The following is a 27,324-nucleotide window of genomic DNA, read 5'->3' as shown; positions in this document are numbered from 1 at the left end:
AAAACCCGACATGATGAGACCGACACACACGCCGAGCCAGACACTCATTCCAACGCATTTTGGGATGTCAGCCGGCTGTTAGCGCCACGGTCTGAACGGACGCAGTGTTTGAGATGTCTTCCTGGACTTTCAAAATGAACTTTGTGAAGTCATCAATAATGATAAGCCAGATATGAAATCTTCCCTGCCTCTATTAGTTCATTATTTTACCAACGTGGCACATGGAGTCTTAACGAAGAGTGGATAATTAAAATAATTCGACATCACTCTCTTAGTTACACGAGACAATGGTAACTAATGCCAAACATATGAATATCTAACTTCGTAGCAAACTAGTGCACCCCCTCGTACAGTCCTACTCACTATCTTCCTTCATAACAAATACACTCGCACTCTCATCTGATAGGCTGTAACAAATTGTATTGTTAAAGGGTGCTCACGAGCTTAACGAGATTTAAACGAACTGAGCTGCACATGATTTTTCGCTCGTTTAACTTAACAAGCTTAATGAGTCGAGCCATAACAAACACGAGCTTAACGAGCCGAGCAACCCGTTAATCCACCAATTCATCAGTATTACTTTCAACCTCAATCAGTGCTCTTGTATTTCTGTTTACAATCTAAACTTATATTTTCTCCGTTGCAATTATCAATTTTTACCACAATTTTCATTAATCCATGTATCTAACAAGAGTATTGAGACGGGTAATTTCACTAGTTTCGTTGGGGACCAAGACAAGTGTTATAGCTGTGTGTAGGTACTACCCATTGACTGTTTCAAGCTCTCTTACTGGTTTGAAATCTTAAGGCCATCCGCTGGAGAAAAGTTGTTGCTTGCCTACAAGTCTTCGCACCTGGGGCCCTACCAGCTTACTAGATTAGAGGAAGTAGTGCCCCTAAGGACCAGTGCCCGGAGCCCAATTGTCGTTGAACCCTTGGTTTAATCTCAAGAACTTGACACCAATCTCGCAATCGCCTACGGATGACGAGAAACCCTAACCTCGCCGTCCCAAGTGATTGCCCTTCTCCGACCCTTACTGCTCAACAGGTGAGCGGAGGACTAACGTGTTCCACTCATTGAACATGGGCTATGATCGGTCCATGACTCCTGGATGTCGAAGCGTCCTTGGGGTGATCTGGTAGTTCCTATGGGTTGGAGGCCGAGGGTTAGTCCGAGACATGGAACAATGGAGGTTTCTTTTAGGGAAACACTATTGTTATGGGATGTAAATGCGGTAGAAAAATTACGCCCATCCATTGGAATTGAAAGAATTATAGATTTCTTTGTTTTCCACTGGGGATTGGGTATCGATGGACTTTCATTAGGATCTATTTTATTGACAAGGACATCTCTTATGTTAATAAAACCAAAGAGATGGATATTAAATGATAGGAAGTGCTAGGAAATGAAATATAATGAAATTGAGCTGCTTTGGGCTTATTCCCCAAATATTGTCAGTGTTTCTTCTCCTAGAAAAGAAGTTGACGACCCGTAGACCTTACACCTCCACGCGGCATTGCTCCGTCGGGCTTTCGCCCATTGTGGAAAATGTTCCATTGCCGCCTCCCATACAAGTCAGGGTCGTGTCTCACTCACAGTCTGGGCCTTGGTAACACCAACTAGCTAATTAGATACAAGCCCCTCCTTGGGCGGTGAGCCGATAAGAATCTACGTCAGGGATCCATCTAATCCACCCTGATGAACGAATTTGAGAAGGATCGAAGCCTGGAAAACTGACCTAAAGAAGAAGCATTGCCATCAGTCTGAGGGCCCGCCTCTAGGAGGACTAATACTCTAGCCTATCTACTAGCCAAAGCTAAGGCACTAGGATTCCCTCCTCGACATTGGCCATCGGAGCGGTAGACGGAGGGGATCCACGAGCTCGCGGGCGAAGATCGAGGGAAGAAAGGCTTTGCCCTAGTCGCCTTGCAAGAGGGGAAATACTGACTTCAAGCATACCATGGTAGACTCGATAACAAAGATGAGTTTTTCCCAATGTCCGACACAACTCGTGGAATTTGAGTTTTTAGCTAAAATTCAAATCTCCTAATGTCTAACTGTCCTAGCAGCCGACATTGCCAAGATACAATTCCAATTCATGAAATTCCATACCCGCATATTATCATCCAGACGACGTGAAGCATCCAAATGGCATACTATTAAAAACTTGAATAGAATTACACAAAGCAGGTCTGCGGATTTTAGCTTTTGGTAAATTGAGTTCGCCGAAATTAGCCGTTGTTTCTTAACCCCAAATCACTCTTACTCAGTAGTTCGTTGTCGGAGCAGAACACACGCACTGTGCTCGAGTCTACAAGTAAGGCACCAGAATATCGCCGCCTAATCATGCCGCCCCAAAATTACTCTCCACTAACCCCGAATATGCCCCCGGGACGGGCGGGTCGTATCCAGCCGGCTGCGTGTGTGCCGTAGAAATTAGAGCAACGCGAGACGCGACGCGACGCGCCCAAGCAGAAAGAAACAGGGGCAGGAAGGGACGCCGACCCCAAATCCAGGCGTCGCCCAGATTTTAATAGAAAGAAAAAGGCACGCCACCCAGACCCAACCAAACCAGACCATACCATACCGCAATCGTAGTGGTGGAGCAGGGCCGGATCGGTAGCAGTCGCACGTACTCCAGCGAGTAGCGTAGGCGTAGCGACCACCACCAGACCAGCAGCAGTGCACAGCACCGGGCAGCCGAGCCGAGCCGGGGCGTGTGCCCGCGTGAGGAGGAGAAACCAAAGCAGGCGTCCGTGCCCCATCCCCTCCCTCCCTCCCCCTTCCGCTTCCCCACCCAGGCAGAGGCAGAGGCAGAGGCAGGCCAGGGGGCCGAGGGAGCCCAAACAAAAACCACCAAGGGGAAGAAGGGAAAGAAGCACGCACGCCACTGTGACCAAACCCTAGGCCGGCCGCGATGCGCAAGGCGAGGCCGCCGCAGCCCCAGCCGCAGCCGTCGCAGCAGTCGCCGGAGATCCGGTACCGCGGCGTGCGGAAGCGCCCCTCGGGCCGCTACGCCGCCGAGATCCGGGACCCGGCCAAGAAGACGCCGATCTGGCTCGGCACCTTCGACTGCGCCGAGGACGCCGCCCGCGCCTACGACTCCGCCGCCCGATCCCTCCGCGGGCCCACCGCCCGCACCAACTTCCCGCCCTCCTCCGCCACGCAGCCGCCGCCGCGCCCTCCCCCTCCCCCCGCGGCGGCCGCCGCGACCGCCACGACCAGCCAGAGCAGCACCGTCGAGTCCTGGAGCGGCGGCGGGCCCCGCGCCCCCGCCAGGGCCCGCAGCGCCGCCCGAGCGGGCACGGCCGAGGAAGGGGAGGAGGACTGCCGCAGCTACTGCGGCTCCTCCTCCTCCGTCCTCCTCTGCGAGGATGGGGACGACGCGGCGGCCTCCCGCACCCCGCTGCCCTTCGATCTGAACATGCCGCCCCCACAGGACGGGGCCCTTGACGCCGCGGCCGCCGAGGCTGATCAGATGACCTGCCGCTACGACACGCTGCTCCGCCTCTAGCTCGACAACGACGACGAGAATAGCAAGGATTCGTGGGAGGGGGGACTGGGGAAAGGAACGAGAAAAGCGCTTGCCCCCGCTCCGCTCTGCTCTGGTCCGTCTTCCGATGATCTCGTGGTGTTCTCTCTTGCTAGAAATGGATAATTCTTGCCACTTTTTTTCTTACTTTCTTTCCTTCTTCTTTTTTTCTTCTTACCACTTTGATTTGATATGTGAATAATTCAGTCATGTAAGCTGCGAGCAAGGAAATCTGAGCTTTTCCTTATCTTTCTCTGTGGTATTTCAAGAGTGATTTGCTGCTGTTGTTGTTTCATTAATTGGAAAAGGGTAATCGAAGGAATGAAGAAAAAGTATTTGACAGACATGCTGCCGGTGATTGCCACCGCTTCACCATTTCAAATCTGTATGGCTATTGCAAGTGCTGAAATGCAAACCATCATATGTAGTAAGCATCATGAATTGAGTTATCTCAAAGTTTTAAGATGCACAAATGCTGAAATGCAAATTATCATTATCCGGATGTCTTAATAAGTTGTATATGAATTAGAGATCAGTCTATACATGGTGATGCGGCTGCTACTTGTTACTGCTGTCTCATCTAAGTTTGTGTATCTAAGCTAAACGAAGAATACATAGCATGGTCACAAGTGCCTGAATTGTTGAAGGTATGTGTGCATTGCAATTGCAAGTTTGACGGATAGCGTTATCTGAAAATTCTAACCGAAATGTTGATTTTTTTGCAGCGTTTCTTCTTTCAAGCTACCAGTGTTACTTTAGAGAAAAGGCTACCGATGTTATATCAATGGTTTTGTGTTTTGCTGTTCCTTCGAAGCACTCGTGTATAAGAGCCATTGCTTCACTGGATCACGTTTTGTAGGCTTGAAGCAATTTCCTTTGAATAACCGGGATGGGAATGTAGACCCTTTTGTCAAGTGCAGACTTGCAGGTGCATATAGTTTTGGCTGTCACATTCTGAGGAGCCACAGACGTGTTGCGCTCATCCTTGTGCTTGACTGCCATTCTCCTCATATGCACAAATACATATGCATTTCTCCTTCTCATTGTGCTTGTTCCTCATGATGTGATTTGTGCACTACAAAGCAGGAGTTTGAACTGAAATTGAGGTTTCCTAGCTGATTGGTGCACTCTAAGGTGGATGCAACTGTTCCTTTTTGGTATCATTAATTTGCTACACCTGTGTAGTTTCTTCTCCAGGATTGGGACAATCGGCCATGTCCATACCCTGCTTGAACATAGAGGCATACAGAAAACTCCAATTGGAGATAAACCATTGTTGACTTGTAGCAGTTGGAAATTTCTTCCCGTGTTGACAGGCCCAAGAAAGGGTAAACCAGGATATGCATATACCGATGCATTGACTTGGACCGTGTTTGTTTATGTTGTGTTCTTGACCTTTCTGCCGGTCCTTGAAAAGCCAGAATTAGTAGTGTGGGAGAGCGCCCTTGTTGGCGCAGGCTTTTCGCTGCAGGCTTTCCAGTTGAACAGCTGAATCACAGGGTATACACTGCGTTAGGATTCTTAACTTTGTCCTTTGTTTGACATGTTTTTGGACAAGTAGATTCTGCTAACTTTTACCTTGACTTGACTGGCTAACAAGAATCCTCTGCCCGATCTATTCCTGGCGGTTGGCAGGGGCTCTCTCGAGTCGACCGTTCCACTCTCTCAATTAGGAAAGAACCGGTTTGCCTCTAACGTACGAATGAATACAGTGGCAACTGGCAAAACAAAAAGTTTCGTTGGAAGGATTCCCTACTCTGAACTCCAAAAGGCCAAAGCTGTCAGATGAAACTGAAAAAGGGAAATTTCCTCTTTGCAACGTATTTTAGCCTATAAAAAGGAAGTATACCTAAGTGAATGAAACAAAGTATATGGAAATTTCAGAAATCTTGGAATTACTTCTTTTTTTGCAACTTGCTCTTGGATTCTTGGAATAGCTTACTGTACCTTAGTTTCAGTCGTTCGGAAATCAGCACGTAAATGAGAGTTTTTAAAACTGTTATTCATGGTCTTTGAGGGCATCTCCTATGCCGACCCTCAAATCGCCCGCATCTGCCTGGATGGAGCTATTCGGACGTGTTTTTCCATCCAACGCAGTACTCCATCGGTCGGTCTGAAAGTTCGTTTTCCCGCGTTGCAGGAGTCCGGACACTAGGCACGTAGGACTTCGACACCCCCGACGTACTCAAATCCCCCTCCCGGTCCCCTTTTCTTGTACTCCAACCGTGCCTCCCCTTCCTTTCATCTGCACCCATCTGTCGTCCCCGTTATACCTCTCCTGCCGCTGCCCAGGCTTCCTCAGACGTCCGCGGACCCCATCCACGCACCTTGGACAACGTCGTTGTCCACCCAAGAATCCCTTCACAATCAAGTACCCTCTATCGGTGCTAAAACCGGCGGATCTTGGGTAGGAGGTCCCGAACTGGTGGTCTTGACTAGATGGTAACAGGAGAGAAAAGGACACAATGTTTTCCTAGGTTCGAGCCTTCTCGAAGAGGTAATACCCTAGTCATGCTCGTGTTTATATTTTGTGGATGGAGTACAAAGTACAGGATGATCTACGTTGAGGTCGTATGATTGTATCTAACTTGCCTCTACAGACTAAAACCCCTTTGCTTATATTGCCACCGGGGGTATCTAGGGTTACAAGTATGTCAGCTACAACTAGGAATAAACATGCCAATCATTTAAATATGTCTTGAAGTATACGCTAGGTCTTTGGAGGATTCCATCTTGAGTACGCCGAGGGCCATGGCTTGCGTGACCCACTCTTCAATAGTTAGTGGGTCCTCAGCCCAGCCCATAAACGGCAGGCCGACGTGGTGAGCACCCCCTATTCGAGGACACCATTATTGACTGTACTTAGAGCCCGTGCCCTTACGGCACAGGCAAATCATAGGCATACATATTGACTTTGTTGCCCATAAGTTTGGAATAGTGAGTGATAACCCACAAGTATATGGGATCGCAATAGTTTTTGAGGGTAGAGTATTCAACCATAATTTCTTGATTCGACACAAGGGGAGCCAAACAATATTTGCAAGTATTAGCAGCTGAGTTGTCAATTCAACTACACCTGGATATTAATTATCTGCAACAACGTGATGAGTAAGAAAGTAGTATGATAGCTTCGACAGTAATAGCAACAACAATAGTAACGGTAACAGTGATAGCGATGATTTTGTAGCAAGTGCAATAGTAACAGCAGCAGGAGTAACTTAGCAGAAACAATATAAGAGAAATTCATAGGCATTGGATCGGTGAATTCGTTGGATGATGTTCATCATATAACAGTCTTAACCTAGGGTGATACGACACTAGCTCCAGTTCATAAATATAATGTAGGCATGTATTCCGTAAATATTCATACATGCTTATGGAAAGAACTTGCATGGCATTTTTTGTCCTACCCTCCCATGGTAACGGGGTCCTATTGGAAACTAAGGGATATTAAGGCCTCCTTTTAATAGAGAACCGGAACAAAGCATTAACACATAGTGAATACATGAACTCCTCAAACTACGGTCATCACCAAGAAGTGTCCCGACTATTGTCACTCCGGGGTTGCCGGATCATAGCACGTAGAAGGTGACTATAAATTGCAAGATCAGATCTAGAACATGGATATAATGGTGACAACATAAACGGTTCAGATTTGAAATCATGGCACCCGGGCCCAAAGTGACAAGCATTAAGCATGGCAAAGTCATAGCAACATCAATCTCAGAACATAATGGATACTAGGGATCAAGCCCTAACAAAACTAACTCGATTACATGATGAATCTCATCCAATTCCTCACCGACCAGCGAACCTATGAAGGAATTACTCACTCCCGGTGGGGAGCATCATGGAATTGGCGATGAAGAAGGGTTGGTGATGACGAAGATCGAAGACCCCCCTCTTCGGAGCCCCAAACGGACTCCAGATCTGGCCTCCCGATGAAGAACAGGAGGTGGAAACAGCTTCGTCTCGCGAAATGCGGTAATTCTTTCTCCTTGATTTTTTTCTCCAAATATGTGATTTTATAGTATCTGGGTTGAAGTCTGCGAGGCCACCGGGTGGGGACAACCCACTTGGGCGCGCCTGGAGGGGGGGCGCCCTGGTGGGTTGTGGCCACCCAGGTGCCCCCCCTCTGGTGGTTCTTGGCTCCAGAAATTCTTACTTATTGTATAAAAATCCTCGCAAAGTTTCGTTCCAATCCGAAAACTTTTATTTCTACACAAAACAACACCATTGTAGTTCTGCTAAAAACAATGGCAGTCCGGGTTAGTTTCATTCAAATCATGCAAATTAGAGTCCAGAACAGGAGGAAAAACGTTAGGAAAAGTAAATACGACGGAGACGTATCAACTCCCCAAGCTTAAACCTTTGCTTGTCCTCAAGCAATTTAGTTGATAAACTGAAAGTGAATAAGAAAAACTTTTATGAACTCTTTTGCTCTTGTTTATATAAATAAGCTTAAATAGCACCCAGGTTTTCAGCCAAGATTATAACTAATCATGTCAACAATAACTCTTACAAATTATATTAACTCATATCAATGACGTAATCATCTAGCGAGCAACAATAAGATATCTCAAACAACAACACATTGTCAAAACAACCATGATACAATGTGACAATAGTGGTATCTCGCTAGCCCTTTCTAAGACCGCAAAACATAAATGCAGAGCACCTCCAAAGTTCAAGCAGCGACTAAACATTGTAATTCATGGTAGAAAAGATCTAGTCATGATGCACCCAACATTAGCTACACATAATGCATGAGGATGACAATAGTGCTCTCAGGTTCTGGCGCGTATTTGAGAAGGTGATGGCACAATATAAAAGTAAATAGATAGTCCCTTCGCAGAGGGAAGCAGTGATTTCCAGCGGTGCCAGAGCTCAAGTTTTTAAAACAGAGGTAAATGAAATTTTGAGAAATGCACCCTTCTTGTTTACTTCGTGACCATTAGTTATCGATATCTTCCATGCTAAACACATTACTGGCTGTTCCCAAGTGATAAAAATAAAGGTTTACCCCCCCTCCACCAACAATCGCACTCCACGGCTGATGACCCACAAGTGTAGGGGATCTATTGTAGCCTTTTCGATAAGTAAGAGTGTCGAACCCAACGAGGAGCAGAAGGAAATGATAAGCGGTTTTCAGCAAGGTATCTTTTGCAAGCACTGAAATTATCGGTAACAGATAGTTTTGTGATAAGGTAATTGGTAACGGGTAACAAGTAATAAAAGTAAATAAGCTGCAGCAAGATGGCCCAATCCTTTTTGTAACAAAGGACAAGCCTGTACAAACTCTTATATAAAGGAAAGCGCTCCCGAGGACACATGGGAATTATCGTCAAGCTAGTTTTCATCATGCTCATATGATTCGCGTTCGGTACTTTGATAATTTGATATGTGGGTGGACCGGTGCTTGGGTACTGTCCTTCCTTGGACAAGCACCCCACTTATGATTAACCCCTATTGCAAGCATCTGCAACTACAACAGAAGTATTAAGGTAAACCAAACCATAGCATGAAACATATGGATCCAAATCAGCCCCTTATGAAGCAACGCATAAACTAGGGTTTAAGCTTCTGTCACTCTAGCAACCCATCATCAACTTATTACTTCCCAATGCCTCCCTCTAGGCCCAAACAGTGGTGAAGTATCATGTAGTCGACGTTCACATGACACCACTAGAGGGATGACAACATACATCTCATCAAAATATCGAACGAATACCAAATTCACATGACTACTCATAGCAAGACTTCTCCCATGTCCTCAGGAACAAATGTAACTACTCACAAAGCATATTCATATTCATAATCAGAGGGGTGTTAATATGCTTAATGGATCTGAACATATTGAAGGAAATATGCCCTAGAGGCAATAATAAACTTATTAATTATTTCCTTATTTCATGATAAATGTTTATTATTCATGCTAGAATTGTATTAACCGGAAACATAATACACGTGTGAATACATAGACATAGTGTCACTAGTATGCCTCTACTTGACTAGCTCGTTAATCAAAGATGGTTAAGTTTCCTAACCATAGACATGAGTTGTCATTTGATTAACGGGATCACATCATTAGGAGAATGATGTGATTGACATGACCCATTCCGTTAGCTTAGCACTTGATTGTTTAGTATGTTGCTATTGCTTTCTTCATGACTTATACATGTTCCTATGACTATGAGATTATGCAACTCCCGTTTACCGAAGGAACACTTTGTGTGCTACCAAATGTCACAACGTAACTGGGTGATTATAAAGGTGCTCTATAGGTGTCTCCGAAGGTACCTGTTGAGTTGGCGTATTTCGAGATTAGGATTTGTCACTCCGATTGTCGGAGAGGTATCTCTGGGCCCACTCGGTAATGCACATCACTATAAGCCTTGCAAGAATTGTAACTAATGAGTTAGTTGCGGGATGATGTATTATGGAACGAGTAAAGAGACTTGCCGGTAACGAGATTGAACTAGGTATTGAGATACCGACGATCAAATCTCGGGCAAGTAGCATACCGATGACAAAGGGAACAACGTATGTTGTTATGCGGTTTGACCGATAAAGATCTTAGTAGAGTATGTGGGAGCCAATATGAGCATCCAGGTTCCGCTATTGGTTATTGACCGGAAACGTCTCTCAGTAATGTCTACATAGTTCTCGAACCCGTAGGGTCCGCACGCTTAAAGTTCGTGACGATCGGTATTATGAGTTTATGTGATTTGATGTACCAAAAGTAGTTCAGAGTCCCGGATGAGATCGGGGATATGACAAGGAGTCTCGAAATGGTCGAGACATAAAGATTGATATATTGGAAGGTTATATTCGGACACGGGAAGGGTTCCGGGGGTTACCGGATAAATACCGGAGTACCGGGGGTTACCGGAAACCCCCCCGGGGGCTTAATGGGCTAACATGGGCCTTAGTGGAATAGGGGGCAGCAAGGGAAGTGTGGGGCGCGCCCCCAAGGCCCAAACCGAATTGGTTTAGGGCAAGGGGGGGGGCCCTCTTTCCTTCTCCTCCTCTCCCTTTCCTCCCCCTCTCCTACTAGGACTAGGAAAGAGGGGGCAAACCTACTTGGAGTAGGATTGCTCCCCCCTTGGGCGCGCCTCTCCCCTTGGCTGGCCCTCTCCTCCTCCCCTCCTTTATATACAGGGGTAGGGGGCACCCCAAAGACACACAAGTTGATCATTGATCCCTTAGCCGTGTGCGGTGCCCCCCTCCACCATAATCCACCTCGATCATATCGTAGCGGTGCTTAGGCGAAGCCCTCCGTCGGTAGTATCATCATCACCGTCACCACGCCGTCGTGCTGACGAAACTCTCCTATGAAGCTGGATCGGAGCTCGCGGGACGTCATCGAGTTGAACGTGTGCAGAACTCGGAGGTGCCATGCGTTCAGTACTTGGATCGATCGGATCATGAAGACGTACGACTACATCAACCGCGTTGTGCTAACGCTTCCGCATTCGGTCTATGAGGGTACGTGGACACACTCTCCCCTCTCGTTGTTATGCATCACCATGATCCTGTGTGTGCGTAGGATTTTTTTTGAAATCACCACGTTCCCCAACAGTGGCATCCGTGCCAGGTTTTATGCGTAGATGTTATATGCACGAGTAGAACACAAGTGAGTTGTGGGCGATACAAGTCATACTGCTTACCATCATGTCATACTTTGGTTCGGCGGTATTGTTGGATGAAGCGGCCCGGATCGACATTACACGTACGCTTACGCGAGACTGGTTCTACTGACGTGCTTTGCACATAGGTGGCTGGCGGGTGTCAGTTTCTCCAACTTTAGTTGAACCGAGTGTGGCTACAGCCGGTCCTTGAGAAGGTTAAAACATCACTAACTTGACAAACTACCGTTGTGGTTTTGATGCGTAGGTAAGAACGGTTCTTGCTAAGCCCGTAGCAGCCACATAAAACTTGCAACAACAAAGTAGAGGATGTCTAACTTGTTTTTGCAGGGCATGTTGTGATGTGATATGGTCAAGGCATGATGCTATATTGTATGAGATGATCATGTTTTGTAACCGAGTTATCGGCAACTGGCAGGAGCCATATGGTTGTCGCTTTATTGTATGCAATGCAATCGCCCTGTAATTGCTTTAGTTTATCACTAAGCGGTAGCGATAGTCGTAGAAGCAATAGTTGGCGAGATGACAACGATGCTACGATGGAGATCAAGGTGTCGTGCCGGTGACAATGGTGATCCTGACGGTGCTTCGGAGATGGAGATCACGAGCACAAGATGATGATGGCCATATCATATCACTTATATTGATTGCATGTGATGTTTATCTTTTATGCATCTTATTTTGCTTTGATTGAAGGTAGCATTATAAGATGATCTCTCACTAACTTCAAGATAAAAGTGTTCTCCCTGAGTATGCACCGTTGCCAAAGTTCGTCGTGCCGAGACACCACGTGATGATCGGGTGTGATAAGCTCTACGTTCATCTACAATGGGTGCAAGCCAGTTTTTGCACATGCAGAATACTCGGGTTAAACTTGACGAGCCTAGCATATGCAAATATGGCCTCGGAACACTGAGACCGAAAGGTCGAGCGTGAATCATATATTAGATATGATCAACATAGTGATGTTCACCATTGAAAACTACTCCATCTCACGTGATGATCGAACATGGTTTAGTTGATTTGGATCACGTGATCACTTAGATGATTAGAGGGATGTCTATCTAAGTGGGAGTTCTTAAGTAATATGATTAATTGAACTTTAATTTATCATGAACTTAGTCCTGATAGTATTTGCATATCTATGTTGTAGATCAATAGCTCGCACATAGCTTCCCCGTTTTTTGATATGTTCCTAGAGAAAAATAAATTGAAATATGTTAGTAGCAATGATGCGGATTAGATCCGTGATCTGAGGATTATCCTCATTGCTGCACAGAAGAATTATGTCCTTGATGCACCGCTAGGTGACGGACCTATTGCAGGAGCATATGCAGACTTTATGAACGTTTGGCAAAGCTCGGTATGATGACTACTTGATAGTTTAGTGCACCATGCTTTACGGCTTAGAACTGGGACTTCAAAAATGTTTTGAATGCCATGGAGCATATAATATGTTCCCAAGAGTTGAAATTGGATTTCATACTCATGCCCGTGTCGAGAGGTATGAGACCTCTGACACTACTTTGCCTACAAGATGGAGGAGAATAGCTCAACCAGTAAGCATGTGCTCAGATTGTCTGAGTACTACAATCACTTGAATCAAGTGGGAGTTAATCTTCTAGATAAGACAATGATTGACAGAGTTCTCTAGTCACTATCACCAAGTTGCTAGAACTTCGTGATGAACTATAATATGCAAGGGATAACGGAAATGATTCCCAAGCTCTTCATGATGCTGAAATCAACGAAGGTAGAAATCAAGAAAAGCGTCAAGTGTTGATGGTTAACAAGACCACTAGTTTCAAGGAAAGGGCAAAGGGAAGAAGGGGAACTTCAAGAAGAACGACAATCAAGTTGCTGCTCAAGTGAAGAAGCCCAAGTCTGGACCTAAGCCTGAGACTAAGTGCTTTTACTGCAAAGGGACTAATCACTTGAAGCGGAACTGCGCCAAGTATTTGGCGAATAAGAAGGATGGCAAAGTGAACAAAGGTATATTGGATATACATGTTATTGATGTGTACTTTAGTAGTGTTTATAGCAACCCCTTGGTATTTGATACTAGTTCAGTTGCTAAGAGTAGTAACTTGAAACGGGAGTTGCAGTATGAACAGAGACTAGTTAAGGGTGAAGTAACGATGTGTGTTGGAAGTAGTTCCAAGATTGATATGATCATCATCGCACACTCCCTATACATTCGGGATTAGTGTTGAACCTAGATAAATGTTATTTGGTGTTTGCGTTAAGCATGAATATGGTTTGATCATGTTTATTGCAATACGGTTATTCATTTAAAGTCAGAGAAGAAATGTTGTTCTGTTTACATGAATAAAACCTTCAATGGTCTTACACCCAAGGTGAATGGTTTATTGAATCTCGATCGTAGTAATACACATATTCATAATATTGAAGCCAAAAGATGCAAAGTTAATAATGATAGTGCAACTTATTTGTGGCACTGCCATTTAGGTAATATTGGTGTAAAGTGCATGAAGAAAATCCATGCTGATGGGCCTTTGGAATCACTTGATTATGAATCAATTGATGCTTGTGAACCATGCCTCATGGGCAAGATGACTAAGACTCCGTTCTCCGGAACAATGGAGCGAGCAATAGACTTGTTGGAAATAATACATACTGATGTATGCAGTCCGATGAGTGTTGAGGCTCGCGGCAGGTATCGTTGTTTTCTGACCTTCACAGATGATTTGAGAAGATATGGGTATATCTACTTGAAGAAACATAAGTCTGAAACATTTGAAAAGTTCAAAGAATTTCAGAGTGAAGTGGAAAATAATCATAACTAGAAAATAAAGTTTCTACGATCTGATCGCAGAGGCGAATATTTGAGCTACGAGTTTGGTCTTCAATTAAAACAATGTGGAATAGTTTCACAAACTCATGCCACCTGGAACACCACATCGTTATGGTGTGTCCGAACGTCATAACCGTACTTTATTTGATATAGTGCAATCTATGATGTCTCTTACCGATTTACCACCATCATTTTGGGGTTATGCATTGGACACATCTGCATTCAGATTAAAAAGGGCACCATCTAAATCCGTTAAGACGACACCGTATGAACTATGGTTTAGCAAGAAACCTAAGCTGTCGTTTCTTAAAGTTTGGGGTTGCGGTGCTTATGTGAAAAAGTTTCATCTTGATAAGCTCAAACCCAAGTCGGAGAAGTGCGTCTTCATAGGATACCCAAAAGTAACTATTGGGTACACCTTCTATCACAAATCCGAAGGCAAGATATTTGTTGCTGAGAATGGATCCTTTCTAGAGAAGGAGTATCTCTCGAAAGAAGTGAGCGGGAGGAAAGTAGAACTTGATATGGTAACTGTACCTGCTCCTTATTGGAAAGTAGTTCATCACAGAAATCTATTTCTGTGACTCCTACACCAATTAGTGAGGAAGCTAATGATGATGATCATGTAACTTCAGGTCAAGTTACTACCGAACCTCGTAGGTCAACCAGAGTGAGATCCGCACCAGAGTGGTACGGTAATCCTGTTCTGGAGGTCATGTTAATTGACCATGACGAACCTACGAACTATGAGGAAGCGATGATGAGCCCAGATTCCGCAAAATGGCTTGAGGCCATGAAATCTGAGATGGGATCCATGTATGAGAACAAAGTGTGGACTTTGGTTGACTTGCCCGATGATCGGCAAGCCATAGAAAATAAATGGATTTTGAAGAGGAGGACGAACGCTGATCGTAGTGTTACTATCTACAAAGCTAGACTTGTCGAAAAAAGGTTTTGACAAAGTTCAAGGTGTTTACTACGATGAGATTTTCTCACTCATAGCGATGCTTAAGTCTGTCCGAATCATGTTAGCAAATTGCCACATTTTATGAAATCTGGCAAATGGATGTCAAAACTACATTCCTTAATGGATTTCTTAAAGAAGAGTTGTATATGATGCAACCAAAAGGTTTTGTCGATCCTAAAGGTGCTAAAAAATGTGCAAGCTCCAGCGATCCATCTATGGACTGGTGCAAGCATCTCAGAGTTGGAATATACGCTTTGATGAGTTGATCAAAGCATATAGTTTTATACAGACTTGTGGTGAAGCCTGTATTTACCAGAAAGTGAGTGGGAGCACTACAACATTTCTGATAAATATATGTGAATGACATATTGTTGATCGGAAATAATGTAGAATTTTCTGGAAAGCATAAAGGAGTTTTTGAAAGGAGTTCTTCAAATAAAGACCTCGGTGAAGCTACTTACATATTGAGCATCAAGATCTATAGAGATATATCAAGACGCTTGATAAGTTTTTTCAATGAGTACATACCTTGAAAAGATTTTGAAGTAGTTCAAAATGGAACAGTCAAAAAAGAGTTCTTACCTGTGTTACAAGGTGTGAAATTAAGTAAGACTCAAAGCCCAACCACGGTAGAAGATAGAAAGAGAATGAAAGTCATTCCCTATGCCTCAGCCATAGTTTCTATAAAGTATGCCATGCTGTGTACCAGATCTATTGTATACCCTACACTGAGTTTAGCAAGGGAGTACAATAGTGATCTAGGAGTAGATCACTGGACATCGGTCAAAATTATCCTTAGTGGAATAAGGATATGTTTCTCGATTATGGAGGTGACAAAAGGTTCATCGTAAAGGGTTACGTCGATGCAAATTTTGACACTGATCCAGATGACTCTAAGTCTTAATCTGGATACATTTTGAAAGTGGGAGCAATTAGCTAGAGTAGCTCCGTGCAGAGCATTGTTGACATAGAAATTTGCAAAATACATACAGATCTGAATGTGGCAGACCCGTAGACTAAACTTCTCTCACAAGCAAAACATGATCACACCTTAGTACTCTTTGGGTGTTAATCACATAGCGATGTGAACTAGATTATTGACTCTGGTAAACACTTTGGGTGTTGGTCACATGATGATGTGAACTATGGGTGTTAATCACATGGTGATGTGAACTATTGGTGTTAAATCACATTTGACTCTAGTGCAAGTGGGAGACTGAAGGAAATATGCCCTAGAGGCAATAATAAAGTTACTAATTATTTCCTTATTTCATGATAAATGTTTATTATTCATGCTAGAATTGTATTAACCGGAAACATAATACATGTGTGAATACATAGACAACCATAGTGTCACTAGTATGCCTCTACTTGACTAGCTCGTTAATCAAAGATGGTTAAGTTTCCTAACCATAGACATGAGTTGTCATTTGATTAATGGGATCACATCATTAGGAGAATGATGTGATTGACTTGACCCATTCCGTTAGCTTAGCACTTGATCGTTTAGTATGTTTCTATTGCTTTCTTCATGACTTATACATGTTCCTATGACTATGAGATTATGCAACTCCCGTTTACCGGAGGAACACTTTGTGTGCTACCAAACGTCACAATGTAACTGGGTGATTATAAAGGTGCTCTACAGGTGTCTCCGAAGGTACTTGTTGAGTTGGCATATTTCGAGATTAGGATTTGTCACTCCGATTGTCGGAGAGGTATCTCTGGGCCCACTCGGTAATGCACATCACTATAAGCCTTGCAAGCATTGTAACTAATGAGTTAGTTGCAGGATGATGTATTATGGAACGAGTAAAGGGACTTGCCGGTAACGAGATTGAACTAGGTATTGAGATACCGACGATCGAATCTCGGGCAAGTAACATACCGATGACAAAGGGAACAACGTATGTTGTTATGCGGTTTGACCGATAAAGATCTTCGTAGAATATGTGGGAGCTAATATGAGCATCCAGGTTCCTCTATTGGTTATTGACCAGAAAAGTGTCTCGGTCATGTCTACATAGTTCTCGAACCCGTAGGGTCCGCACGCTTAAAGTTCGATGACGATCGGTATTATGAGTTTACGTGATTTGATGTACCGAAGGTAGTTCGTAGTCCCGGATGAGATCGGGGATATGACGAGGAGTCTCGAAATGGTCGAGACATAAAGATTGATATATTGGAAGGTTATATTCGGACATCGGAAGGGTTCTGGGGTTACCGGATAAATACCGGAGTATCGGGGGTTACCGAAAACCCCCCGGGGGCTTAATGGGCTAACATGGGCCTTACTAGAAATAGAGGGCAGCAAGGCAAGTGTGGGTCGCGCCCCCCAAGGCCCAAACCAAATTGGTTTAGGGCAAGGGGGGCCGGCCCCCTCTTTCCTTCTCCTCCTCTCCCTTTCCTTCCCCTCTCCTACTAGGACTAGGAAAGAGGGGGCAAACCTACTTGGAGTAGGATTGCCCCCCCTTGGGCGCGCCTCTCCCATTGGCCGGCCCTCTCTTCCTCCCCTCCTTTATATACAGGGGTAGGGGGGCACCCCAAAGACACACAAGTTGATCATTGATCCCTTAGCCGTGTGCGGTGCCCCCCTCCACCATAATCCACCTTGATCATATCGTAGCGGTGCTTAGGCGAAGACCTCCGTCGGTAGTATCATCATCACCGTCACCACGCCGTCGTGCTGACGAAACTCTCCTGTGAAGCTGGATCGGAGCTCGCGGGACGTCATCAAGTTGAACGTGTGCAGAACTCGGAGGTGCCATGCGTTCGGTACTTGGATCGATCGGATCGTGAAGACGTACGACTACATCAACCGCGTTGTGCTAACGCTTCCGCCATTCGGTCTACGAGGGTACGTGGACACACCCCCCTCTTGTTGCTATGCATCACCATCATCCTGTGTGTGCGTAGGATTTTTTTTGAAATTACTATGTTCCCCAACACATATGATCTTCCACCAAGTAAACCAACTAGCATCAACTACAAGGAGTAATCAACACTACTAGCAACCCACAGGTACCAATCTGAGGTTTGGATACAAAGATTGGATACAAGAGATGAACTAGGGTTTGAGATGAGATGGTGCTGGTGAAGATGTTGATGGAATGTTTCCCCGGCAGAACAGCTCCGCCGGAGCCCTAGATTGGTTCCGCCAAGGTTCCGCCTCATGGCGGAGGAGTTTCGTCCCGTGAGCTAGCTTATGATTTTTTCCTCATCGAAAGACTCCATATAGCCAAAGATGGGCATCAGAGGGCCACTAGGGGGGCTATGAGGTAGGACGACGGGTGGCCCCCCTCCGGTACTTCTTTCACCCAATATTTTTTATATATTCTGAAAATAATTCCCGTGGAGTTTCAGGACTTTTGGAGATGTGTAGAATAGGTCTCTAATATTTGCTCTTTTTCCAGCCCAGAATTCTAGCTGTCGACATTCCCCCTCTTCATGTAAACCTTGTAAAATAAGAGAGAATAGGCATAAGTATTGTGACATAATCTGTAATAACAACCCATAATGCAGTAAATATCAATATAAAAGCATGATGTAAAATGGACGTATCAACTCCCCCAAGCTTAGACCTCGCTTGTCCTCAAGCGAAAGCCGAAATCGAAAAATATGTCCACATGTTTAGAGATAGAGGTGTCGATAAAATAAAATACAGACATGAGGGCATCATGGTCATTCTTAGAACATCAACATATATATATATATAGTCATATAATCTCTTATGCTAAAGTAACAAATCAATCACAATGTCAAGTATGAATCATAAACTTCATTGAGAACCAACAAACTCTAATCTCAGTCATTGAGGCAATTGCAATTTATCATAACATCAGAAAGAGTCAATAAGAGCTTTTCAGCAAGTCCACATACTCAACCATCATTTAGTCTTTCACAATTGCTAACACTCACACGATATGGTTATGAAGTTTTAATCGGACACAGAGAAAGATAGGGGCTTATAGTTTTGCCTCCCAACCTCTTACCTCAAGGGTAATGTCAACAATAATAGTTCATGAAAACTCACATCCAATCAGCTATATATATATATATATCAATATCTTTCCAACACATTGTGCTTGCCAAAGGATAAAATATAAAAAGGAAAGGTGAATATCACCATGACTCTTGCACGAAGTATAAGACAAGAATAAAAGATAGCCCCTTCGCAGAGGGAAGCAGAGGTTGTCATGTGCTTTTATGGTTGGATGCACGAAGTCTTAATGCAAAAGAACATCACTTTATATTGCCACTTGTGATATGGACCTTTATTATGCAGTCCATCACTTTTATTTCTTCCACATCACAAGATCGTATAAAGCTTATTTTCTCCGCACTAATAAATCATACATATTTAGAGAGAAATTTTTATTGCTTGCAACGATGACAACTTACTTGATGGATCTTACTCAATCCATAGGTAGATATGGTGGACTCTCATGGCAAAACTGGGTTTAGGGATATTTGGAAGCACAAGTAGTATCTCTACTTGGTGCAAAGAATTTGGCTAGCATGAGAGGGAAAGGCAAGCTCAACATGTTGGACAATCCATGGCAATATAATTTATCTTAGATGTAAGAAAACATAACCCATTACGTTGTCTTCCTTGTCCAACGTCAACTCTTTAGCATATCATATTTTAATGAGTGCTCACAATCATAAAAGATGTCCAAGATGGTATATTTATATGTGAAAACCTCTCTTTCCTTATTACTTCCTATTAATTGCAACGATGACCAAAACTATGTTTGTCAACTCTCAATAATTTTTATTCATCATACTCTTTATGTGTGAAGTCATTACTCTCCATAAGATCCATATGATCTCTTTATTTCTTTTTATTTCTTCTCTTTTATTCTATTCCCTCAAGATCATAGCAAAATAATCAAGCCCTTGACTCAACACTAATCTTTATTATATAAAGCTCACGGACTCGATTACATAGATGGATCATAAAGCAAAACTCACAACTAGATCATACTAAAACTTTATTCTACTAGATCAAGATATTACCAAAAGGATCGAACTAAGAAAAATGGTAAATATAAAAGTGATGGTGATACGATACCAGGGCACTCCCCCAAGCTTGGCAGTTGCCAAGGGCAGTGCCCATACCCATGTGTTTATGTTTCCTTCCTCGGAGGTGGTGATGATGGAGTTGTTGGTGATGTAGGCTTGTCGTCCATCTTCCAAGGCATAGGCTCACCATCATAGAAGGATGATCGAGTCTCCGGGATCCTCAAATATACAGCCAAACTCATCCTCTTGAATCTATGTTCATAGTCACAGTTTTGGTTTTGTAGGTCATAGATCTGGGCTTGGAGGCGCTCGATTTTCTCGTGAAGCTTGAAGATGGACTCCCCAATGTCCTTGTCATCCAGCTTGTGGTTGTTGGTGAGCCCCGTGATCATTATATGATTGGAGTCGAGTCCATGTTCCACCATCTCCTGGCACTTGAAAACTTGTTGGTCCATTGCCTCGAGCCTTGTCTCCATGATTCCGGTCCTCCTTGGTCCCTCAACATCGCGGATATGCAACAACCCCTCACGCATCTCAATGGTTTGAGGGTGTCGCAGCACCTCCGCGAGGTAGGGGTTGATGACCTTCTCGAAGAACTTGTCCTTGGGGGCACTTGAAGACACCATGGCAATCTAGATCCGTCAGAAAAATAGCTCGAAACAAAGACAAAAGATATTTGCATGATACAGTGGTCAAAACCTTTAGGAGATTATATAGTGAATTTTTACCGACCAAAAGAAGTATCCTGCAAGAAAACGGAGTCTGGAGAGCACACGAGGTGCCCACGAGGCAGGGGGCGCGCCCAGGGGGTAGGGCATGCCCTCCACCCTCGTGGAAGCTTCGTGTCCTTCCCGGACTACTTCTTATATTTCCTATTTTCTTAAATATTCCAAAACGGATAAAAATTGCCATTAGAACTGTTTTGGAGTCGGTTTACTTACCGTACCATGTACCTATTCATTTTTGGAGTCTGAAACGTTCCGGAAAGTGTCCCTTATGTATTGCTCCGGGGTTATGGTTTCAATAACATTAGTTCCAACATTTATGGGATTACCTGAGATATAATGTTTGATTCTTTGACCATTCACCACCCTCGGATTTGTGCCTTCGAAGTTGTTGATTTTTATGGCACCGGAACGATAGACCTCCTCGATTACGTAAGGACCTTCCCATTTAGAGAGAAGTTTGCCTGCAAAAAATCTTAAAAGAGAGTTGTATAACAATACATAATCACCTACATTAAACTCACATTTTTGTATCCTTTTATCATGCCATCTTTTAACTTTTTCTTTAAACAGTTTGGCATTCTCGTAGGCCTGGGTTCTCCATTCATCAAGTGAGCTAATGTCAAAAAGCCTCTTCTCATCGGCAAGTTTGAAGTCATAGTTGAGCTCTTTAATAGCCCAATATGCCTTATGTTCTAGTTCAAGAGGTAAGTGACATGCTTTACCATAAACCATTTTATATGGAGACATACCCATAGGATTTTTGTATGCAGTTCTATAGAACCATAATGCATCATCAATTTTCTTGGACCAATTCTTTCTAGATCTATTAACAGTCTTTTGCAAAATTAATTTAAGCTCTCTATTGCTCAGTTCTACTTGACCACTAGACTGTGGGTGACAAGGAGATGCAATTCTATGATTAACATTATACCTACCAAGCATTTTACGAAAGGCACCATGAATAAAATGTGAACCACCATCAGTCATTAAGTACCTAGGGACTCCAAACCTCGGAAAAATAACTTCTTTAAGCATCTTAATACAGGTGTTATGATCAGCACTACTAGTTGGAATAGCTTCTACCCACTTAGTAACGTAATCAGCAGCAACTAAAATACGTGTATACCCATTAGAAGAAGGAAACGGTCCCATATAATCAAAGCCCCAAACATCGAATGGTTCAATAACAAGTGAATAATTCATAGGCATTTCTTGGCGTCTACTAATATTACCAATTCTCTGACATTCATCACAAGACAAAACAAACTTACGGGCATCCTTGAAGAGAGTAGGCCAATAAAAACAGGATTGCAATACCTTATGTGAAGTTCTATCTCCAGCATGGTGTCCTCCATAAGCCTCGGAGTGGCACTTGCGTAGGATCTATTCCTATTCATGCTCACGTACACAATGTCTAATAACACTATCTACTCCTTCTTTATAAATATGTTGGTCATCCCAGAAGTAGTGTCTTAAATCATAGAATAACTTTTTCTTCTGCTGGTATGTGAAACTAGGTGGTATAAACTTTGCAACAATATAATTAGCATAATCAGCATACCATGGAGCAGTACAATAGGCATTTATGATAGCTAATTGTTCATCAGGAAAGCTGTCATCAATAAGTACTGGGTCATCAAGAACATTCTCTAACCTAGACAAGTTGTCTGCAACGGGGTTCTCAGCTCCCTTTCTATCAATAATATGCAAATCAAATTCTCGTAGCAAGAGAACCCATATAATAAGTCTAGGTTTAGCATCTTTCTTTTCCATAAGATATTTAATAGCAGCATGATCAGTGTGAACAGTTACTTTAGAATCAACAATGTAAGATCTGAACTTATCACAAGCAAATAGAATTGCTAAAAATTCTTTTTCAGCAGTAGCATAATTTCTTTGGGCACCGTCTAGAGTTTTACTAGCATATTGAATAGCATTTAATTTCTTATCAACTCTTTGTCTTAGAACAGCCCCTACAACATAATCACTAGCATCACACATAATTTCAAATGGTAAATTCCAATCAGGAGGTTGAACAATAGGTGCAGAAACCAAAGCTTTCTTAAGTATTTCAAATGCTTCTACACAATCATCATCAAAGACAAAAGGGACATCTTTTTGTAAGAGATTAGTCAGAGGCCTAGAAACTTTAGAGAAGTCCTCAATGAACCTCCTATAAAACCGGCATGACCAAGGAAACTTCTTATACCTTTAATCATTGTTGAGGAAATCGTTAACTGGTAGCTGTTCGGTTGACTGGCGAGTAGGGGATTAATCGGCGAATCGGCAAGCTAATCGGCCATTTACTCAATTAATCGGGTGATTTTTCAGTTTATCAACTACTCGGTGACCCTACGAGTAGGGATTAATCAGCAAGTTAACTGGTTAATTGGATGAATTCTTGAACAGGGCCTTTAATGTCCTTAGGGCACGACATCTTTTCAATAGCATCAACTTTAGCTTTACCAACTTCAATACCTCTTTTAGAAATTTTATGCCCCAAGACAATACCTTCATTAACCATAAAGTGGCACTTCTCCCAATTCAAGACAAGATTAGTTTCTTCACATCTTTGCAAAACTCAATCAAGGTTGCTTAAGCAGTCATCAAAAGAAGTTCCGTAAACGGAGAAATCATCCATCAATACCTCAACAATCTTTTCACAAAAGTCAGAGAATATAGCAGTCATACATCTTTGAAAAGTAGCAGGTGCATTACATAAACCAAAAGGCATATGTCTATAAGCAAAGGTACCGAAAGGGCAAGTAAAAGTTGTCTTTTCTTGATCCTCTTTTGACACAGGTATTTGAGAGAAACCAGAATAACCATCTAGAAAGCAAAATTGTGTATGTTTGGATAATCTTTCTAGCATTTGATCAATAAAAGGTAAAGCGTAATGATCCTTTTTAGTAGCTTTATTTAATTTGCGGAAATCAATTACCATTCTATAACCTGTAACAATTCTTTATGGGATCAATTCATCTTTATTATTAGGAACAACAATAATACCTCCCTTCTTAGGGACACAATGGACAGGACTTACCCACTGACTATCAGCAACGAGATAAATTATACCTGCCTCCAGAAGCTTTAGTATTTCTTTTCTTACCACTTCTTTCATCTTAGGATTTAACCATCGTTGGTGATCAACAACTGGTTTAGCATCCTTCTCCAACTTTATTTTGTGCTGGCATAGAGTGGGACTAATGCCCTTAAGATCATCAAGAGTATATCCAATAGCAGCACGGTGCTTCTTCAGAGTTTTCAATAATTTATTTTCCTCGGGCTCTGAAAGGTTAGCACTAATAATAACATGATATATCTGTTTCTCATCAAGATAAGCATATTTAAGAGTATCAGGTAAAGGTTTAAGCTCAAACACGGGATCACCCCTTGGGTGGAGGAGGATCCCCTAGAATTTCAACAGGCAAGTTGTGTTTCAAAATAGGACCCTGTTTAAAGAATACTTCATCTATTTCCCTCCTTTCATTCATAAACATATCATTTTCATGGTCTAGCAAATATTGTTCTAAAAGATCACTAGGAGGCACGACAATAGAAGCACGACCAATAATTTCATCTTTACTAGGGAATTCTTTATCATGGGGTTGTCTATGAAATTTAGCAAAATTAAACTCATGAGACATATCCCCTAAACCAACAGAAACAATATCCTTATTGCAGTCTATCTTAGCATTAACAATATTCAAGAAGGGTCTACCAAATATAATGGGACAAAAGCTATCTTGTGGGGAACCAAGAACAAGAAAATCAGAAGGATATTTAACCTTCCCACACAAGACTTCAACATCTCTAACAATCCCAACTGGTGAAATAGTATCTCTATTGGCAAGCTTAATTGTAACATCTATCTCTTCTATCTCAGCAGGTGCAATATCATGCATAATTTCTTTGTATAAGGAATGAGGTATTGCACTTGCACTAGCACCCATATCACATAAACCATGATAGCAATGATTTCCTATTTTAACAGAAATAACAGGCATGCCTACAACATGTCTATGTTTATTTTTAGTATCAGGTCTAGCAATTCTAGCAGATTCATTGCAGAAGTAAATAACATGCCCATCAATATTATCGGATAAGAGATCTTTAACCATAGCAACACTAGATTCAACTTTAATTTGCTCAGGGGGTTTAGGTGTCTTAATATTACTTTTGTTAACCACAGTTGAAGCTCTAGCATGATCCTTTATTCTAATAGGGAAAGGTGGTTTCTCAATATAAGCAGTAGGAACAACAGGATCATTATAAGTGATAGTCTTTTCTTCGACTATAATTGGTGCAACTACTTTTACTTCAATGGGAGGATTATATTTAAACCACTTCTCCTTAGGGAGATTAACATGAGTAGCGAAGGATTCATAGAAAGAAGTTACTATCTCAGAGTCAAGTCCATATTTAGTGCTAAATTCACGGAAAGAATCGGTATCCATAAAAGATTTAACACAATCAAACTTAGGTGTTATACCTAACTCCTTACCTTCGTCGAGGTCCCAATCTTTAGAGTTGCGTTTAATTCTTTCCAATAAATCCCATTTGAATTCAATAGTCTTCATCATAAAAGATCCAATACAAGAAGTATCGAGCATGGAGCGATTACTGAGAGAAAGCCGAGCATAGAAATTTTGAATAATCATTTCTTTTGAGAGCTCATGATTGGGGCATGAATATAACATTGACTTAAGCCTCCCCCAAGCTTGAGCGATGCTTTCTCCTTCGCGAGGCCAAAAATTATATATATAATTACGATCACGATGAACAAGATGCATAGGATAAAACTTCTGATGAAATTCCAATTTCAATCATTGGTAGTTCCATGATCCAATATCATCACATAGCCTAAACCATGTCAATGCATCTCCCTTAAAAGATAAAGGGAATACCTTCTTCTTGATAATGTCCTTGGGCATACCTACAAGCTTAAATAATCCACAAACTTCATCCACATAGATTAGGTGTAAATCGGGATGCAATGTTCCGTCACCTGTGAAAGGATTAGCTAGCAGTTTCTCTATCATACCCGAAGGAATTTCAAAGTAAACATTTTCAGTAGGTTCAGTAGGTTGAGGAGCAACTCTTTTCTCTACTGGTCGGGGTGAAGATACCCCGAACAAGCCCCTCAAAGGATTATGTTCCATAGTAACAAGTGACAGTAAATTCAAGCACACTATATAAATTTTTCCTTACCAAATTCCACCTACCAAAGGCGCTTCACTCCCCGGCAACGGCACCAGAAAAGAGTCTTGATGAACCACAAGTGTAGGGGATCTATCGTAGCCTTTTCGATAAGTAAGAGTGTCGAACCCAATGAGGAGCAGAAGGAAATGATAAGCAGTTTCTAGCAAGGTATTTTCTGCAAACACTGAAATTGTCGGTAACAGATAGTTTTGTGATAAGGTAACTGGTAACAGGTAACAAGTAATAAAAGTAAATAAGGTGCAGCAAGATGGCCCAATCCTTTTTGTAACAAAGGACAAGCCTGGAAAAACTCTTATATAAAGGAAAGCGCTCCCGAATACACATGGGAATTATCATCAAGCTAGTTTTCATCATGCTCATATGATTCGCGTTCGGTACTTTGATAATTTGATATGTGGGTGGACCGGTGCTTTGGTACTGTCCTTCCTTGGACAAGCATTCCACTTATGATTAACCCCTATTACAAGCATTCACAACTACAACAGAAGTATTAAGGTAAACCTAACCATAGCATGAAACATATGGATCCAAATCAGCCCCTTACGAAGCAACACATAAACTAGGGTTTAAGATTCTGTCACTCTAGCAACCCATCATCTACTTATTACTTACCAATGCCTCCCTCTAGGACCAAACAATGGTGAAGTATCATGTAGTCGACATTCACATGACACCACTAGAGGGATGACAACATACATCTCATCAAAATATCGAACGAATACCAAATTCACATGACTACTTATAGCAAGACTTCTCCCATGTCCTCAGGAACAAACGTAACTACTCATAAAGCATATTCATGTTCATAATCAGAGGGGTATTAATATGCATAATGGATCTGAACATATGATCTTCCACCAAGTAAACCAACTAGCATCAACTACAAGGAGTAATCAACACTACTAGCAACCCACAGGTACCAATCTAAGGTTTGGATACAAAGATTGGATACAAGAGATGAACTAGGGTTTGAGATGAGATGGTGCTGGTGAAGATGATGATGGAGATTGACCCCCTCCCGATGAGAGGATCATTGGCGATGACGATGGTGATGATTTCCCCCTCCCGGAGGGAAGTTTCCCCGGCAGAACAGCTCTGCTGGAGCCCTAGATTGGTTCCGCCAAGGTTCTGCCTCGTGGCGGCGGAGTTTCGTCCCGTGAGCTAGCTTATGATTTTTCCTCGATGAAAGACTCCATATATCCAAATATGGGCATCAGAGGGCCACCAGGGGGCCGGGCGCCGAGGGGGTAGGGCGCGCCCTCCACCCTCGTGGACGGTGGGTGCCCCCCCTCTGGTACTTCTTTCGTCCAATATTTTTTATATATTCTGAAAATAATTCCCGTGGAGTTTCAAGACTTTTGGAGATGTGCAGAATAGGTCTCTA

The 27,324-nt window shown here is 42.8% G+C and overlaps 1 protein-coding gene across 1 annotated transcript; it reads left to right on the top strand.

Annotated features, from left to right (window-relative positions):
• Positions 1-2,596: 2,596 nt before the first annotated feature.
• Positions 2,597-3,786, top strand: LOC125521968 (ethylene-responsive transcription factor 3-like). The gene has a single exon (XM_048687035.2). The coding sequence runs from the start codon at positions 2,919-2,921 to the stop codon at positions 3,513-3,515; it is 597 nt and encodes a 198-aa protein (XP_048542992.1). The 5' UTR covers positions 2,597-2,918; the 3' UTR covers positions 3,516-3,786.
• The last annotated feature ends 23,538 nt before the right edge of the window (positions 3,787-27,324 follow it).

Source organism: Triticum urartu, chromosome 7A (genome assembly GCF_056163025.1).
Source record: "Triticum urartu cultivar PI428250 chromosome 7A, HENAU_Tu73, whole genome shotgun sequence".
Lineage (NCBI taxonomy): Eukaryota > Viridiplantae > Streptophyta > Magnoliopsida > Poales > Poaceae > Triticum > Triticum urartu.
This window is presented reverse-complemented; position numbering and strand designations above follow the sequence as displayed.

Coding starts and splice junctions, on each gene's coding strand:
- LOC125521968 (XM_048687035.2), top strand. CDS start 2,919: ATGCGCAAGGCGAGGCCGCCGCAGCCCCAGCCGCAGCCGTCGCAGCAG.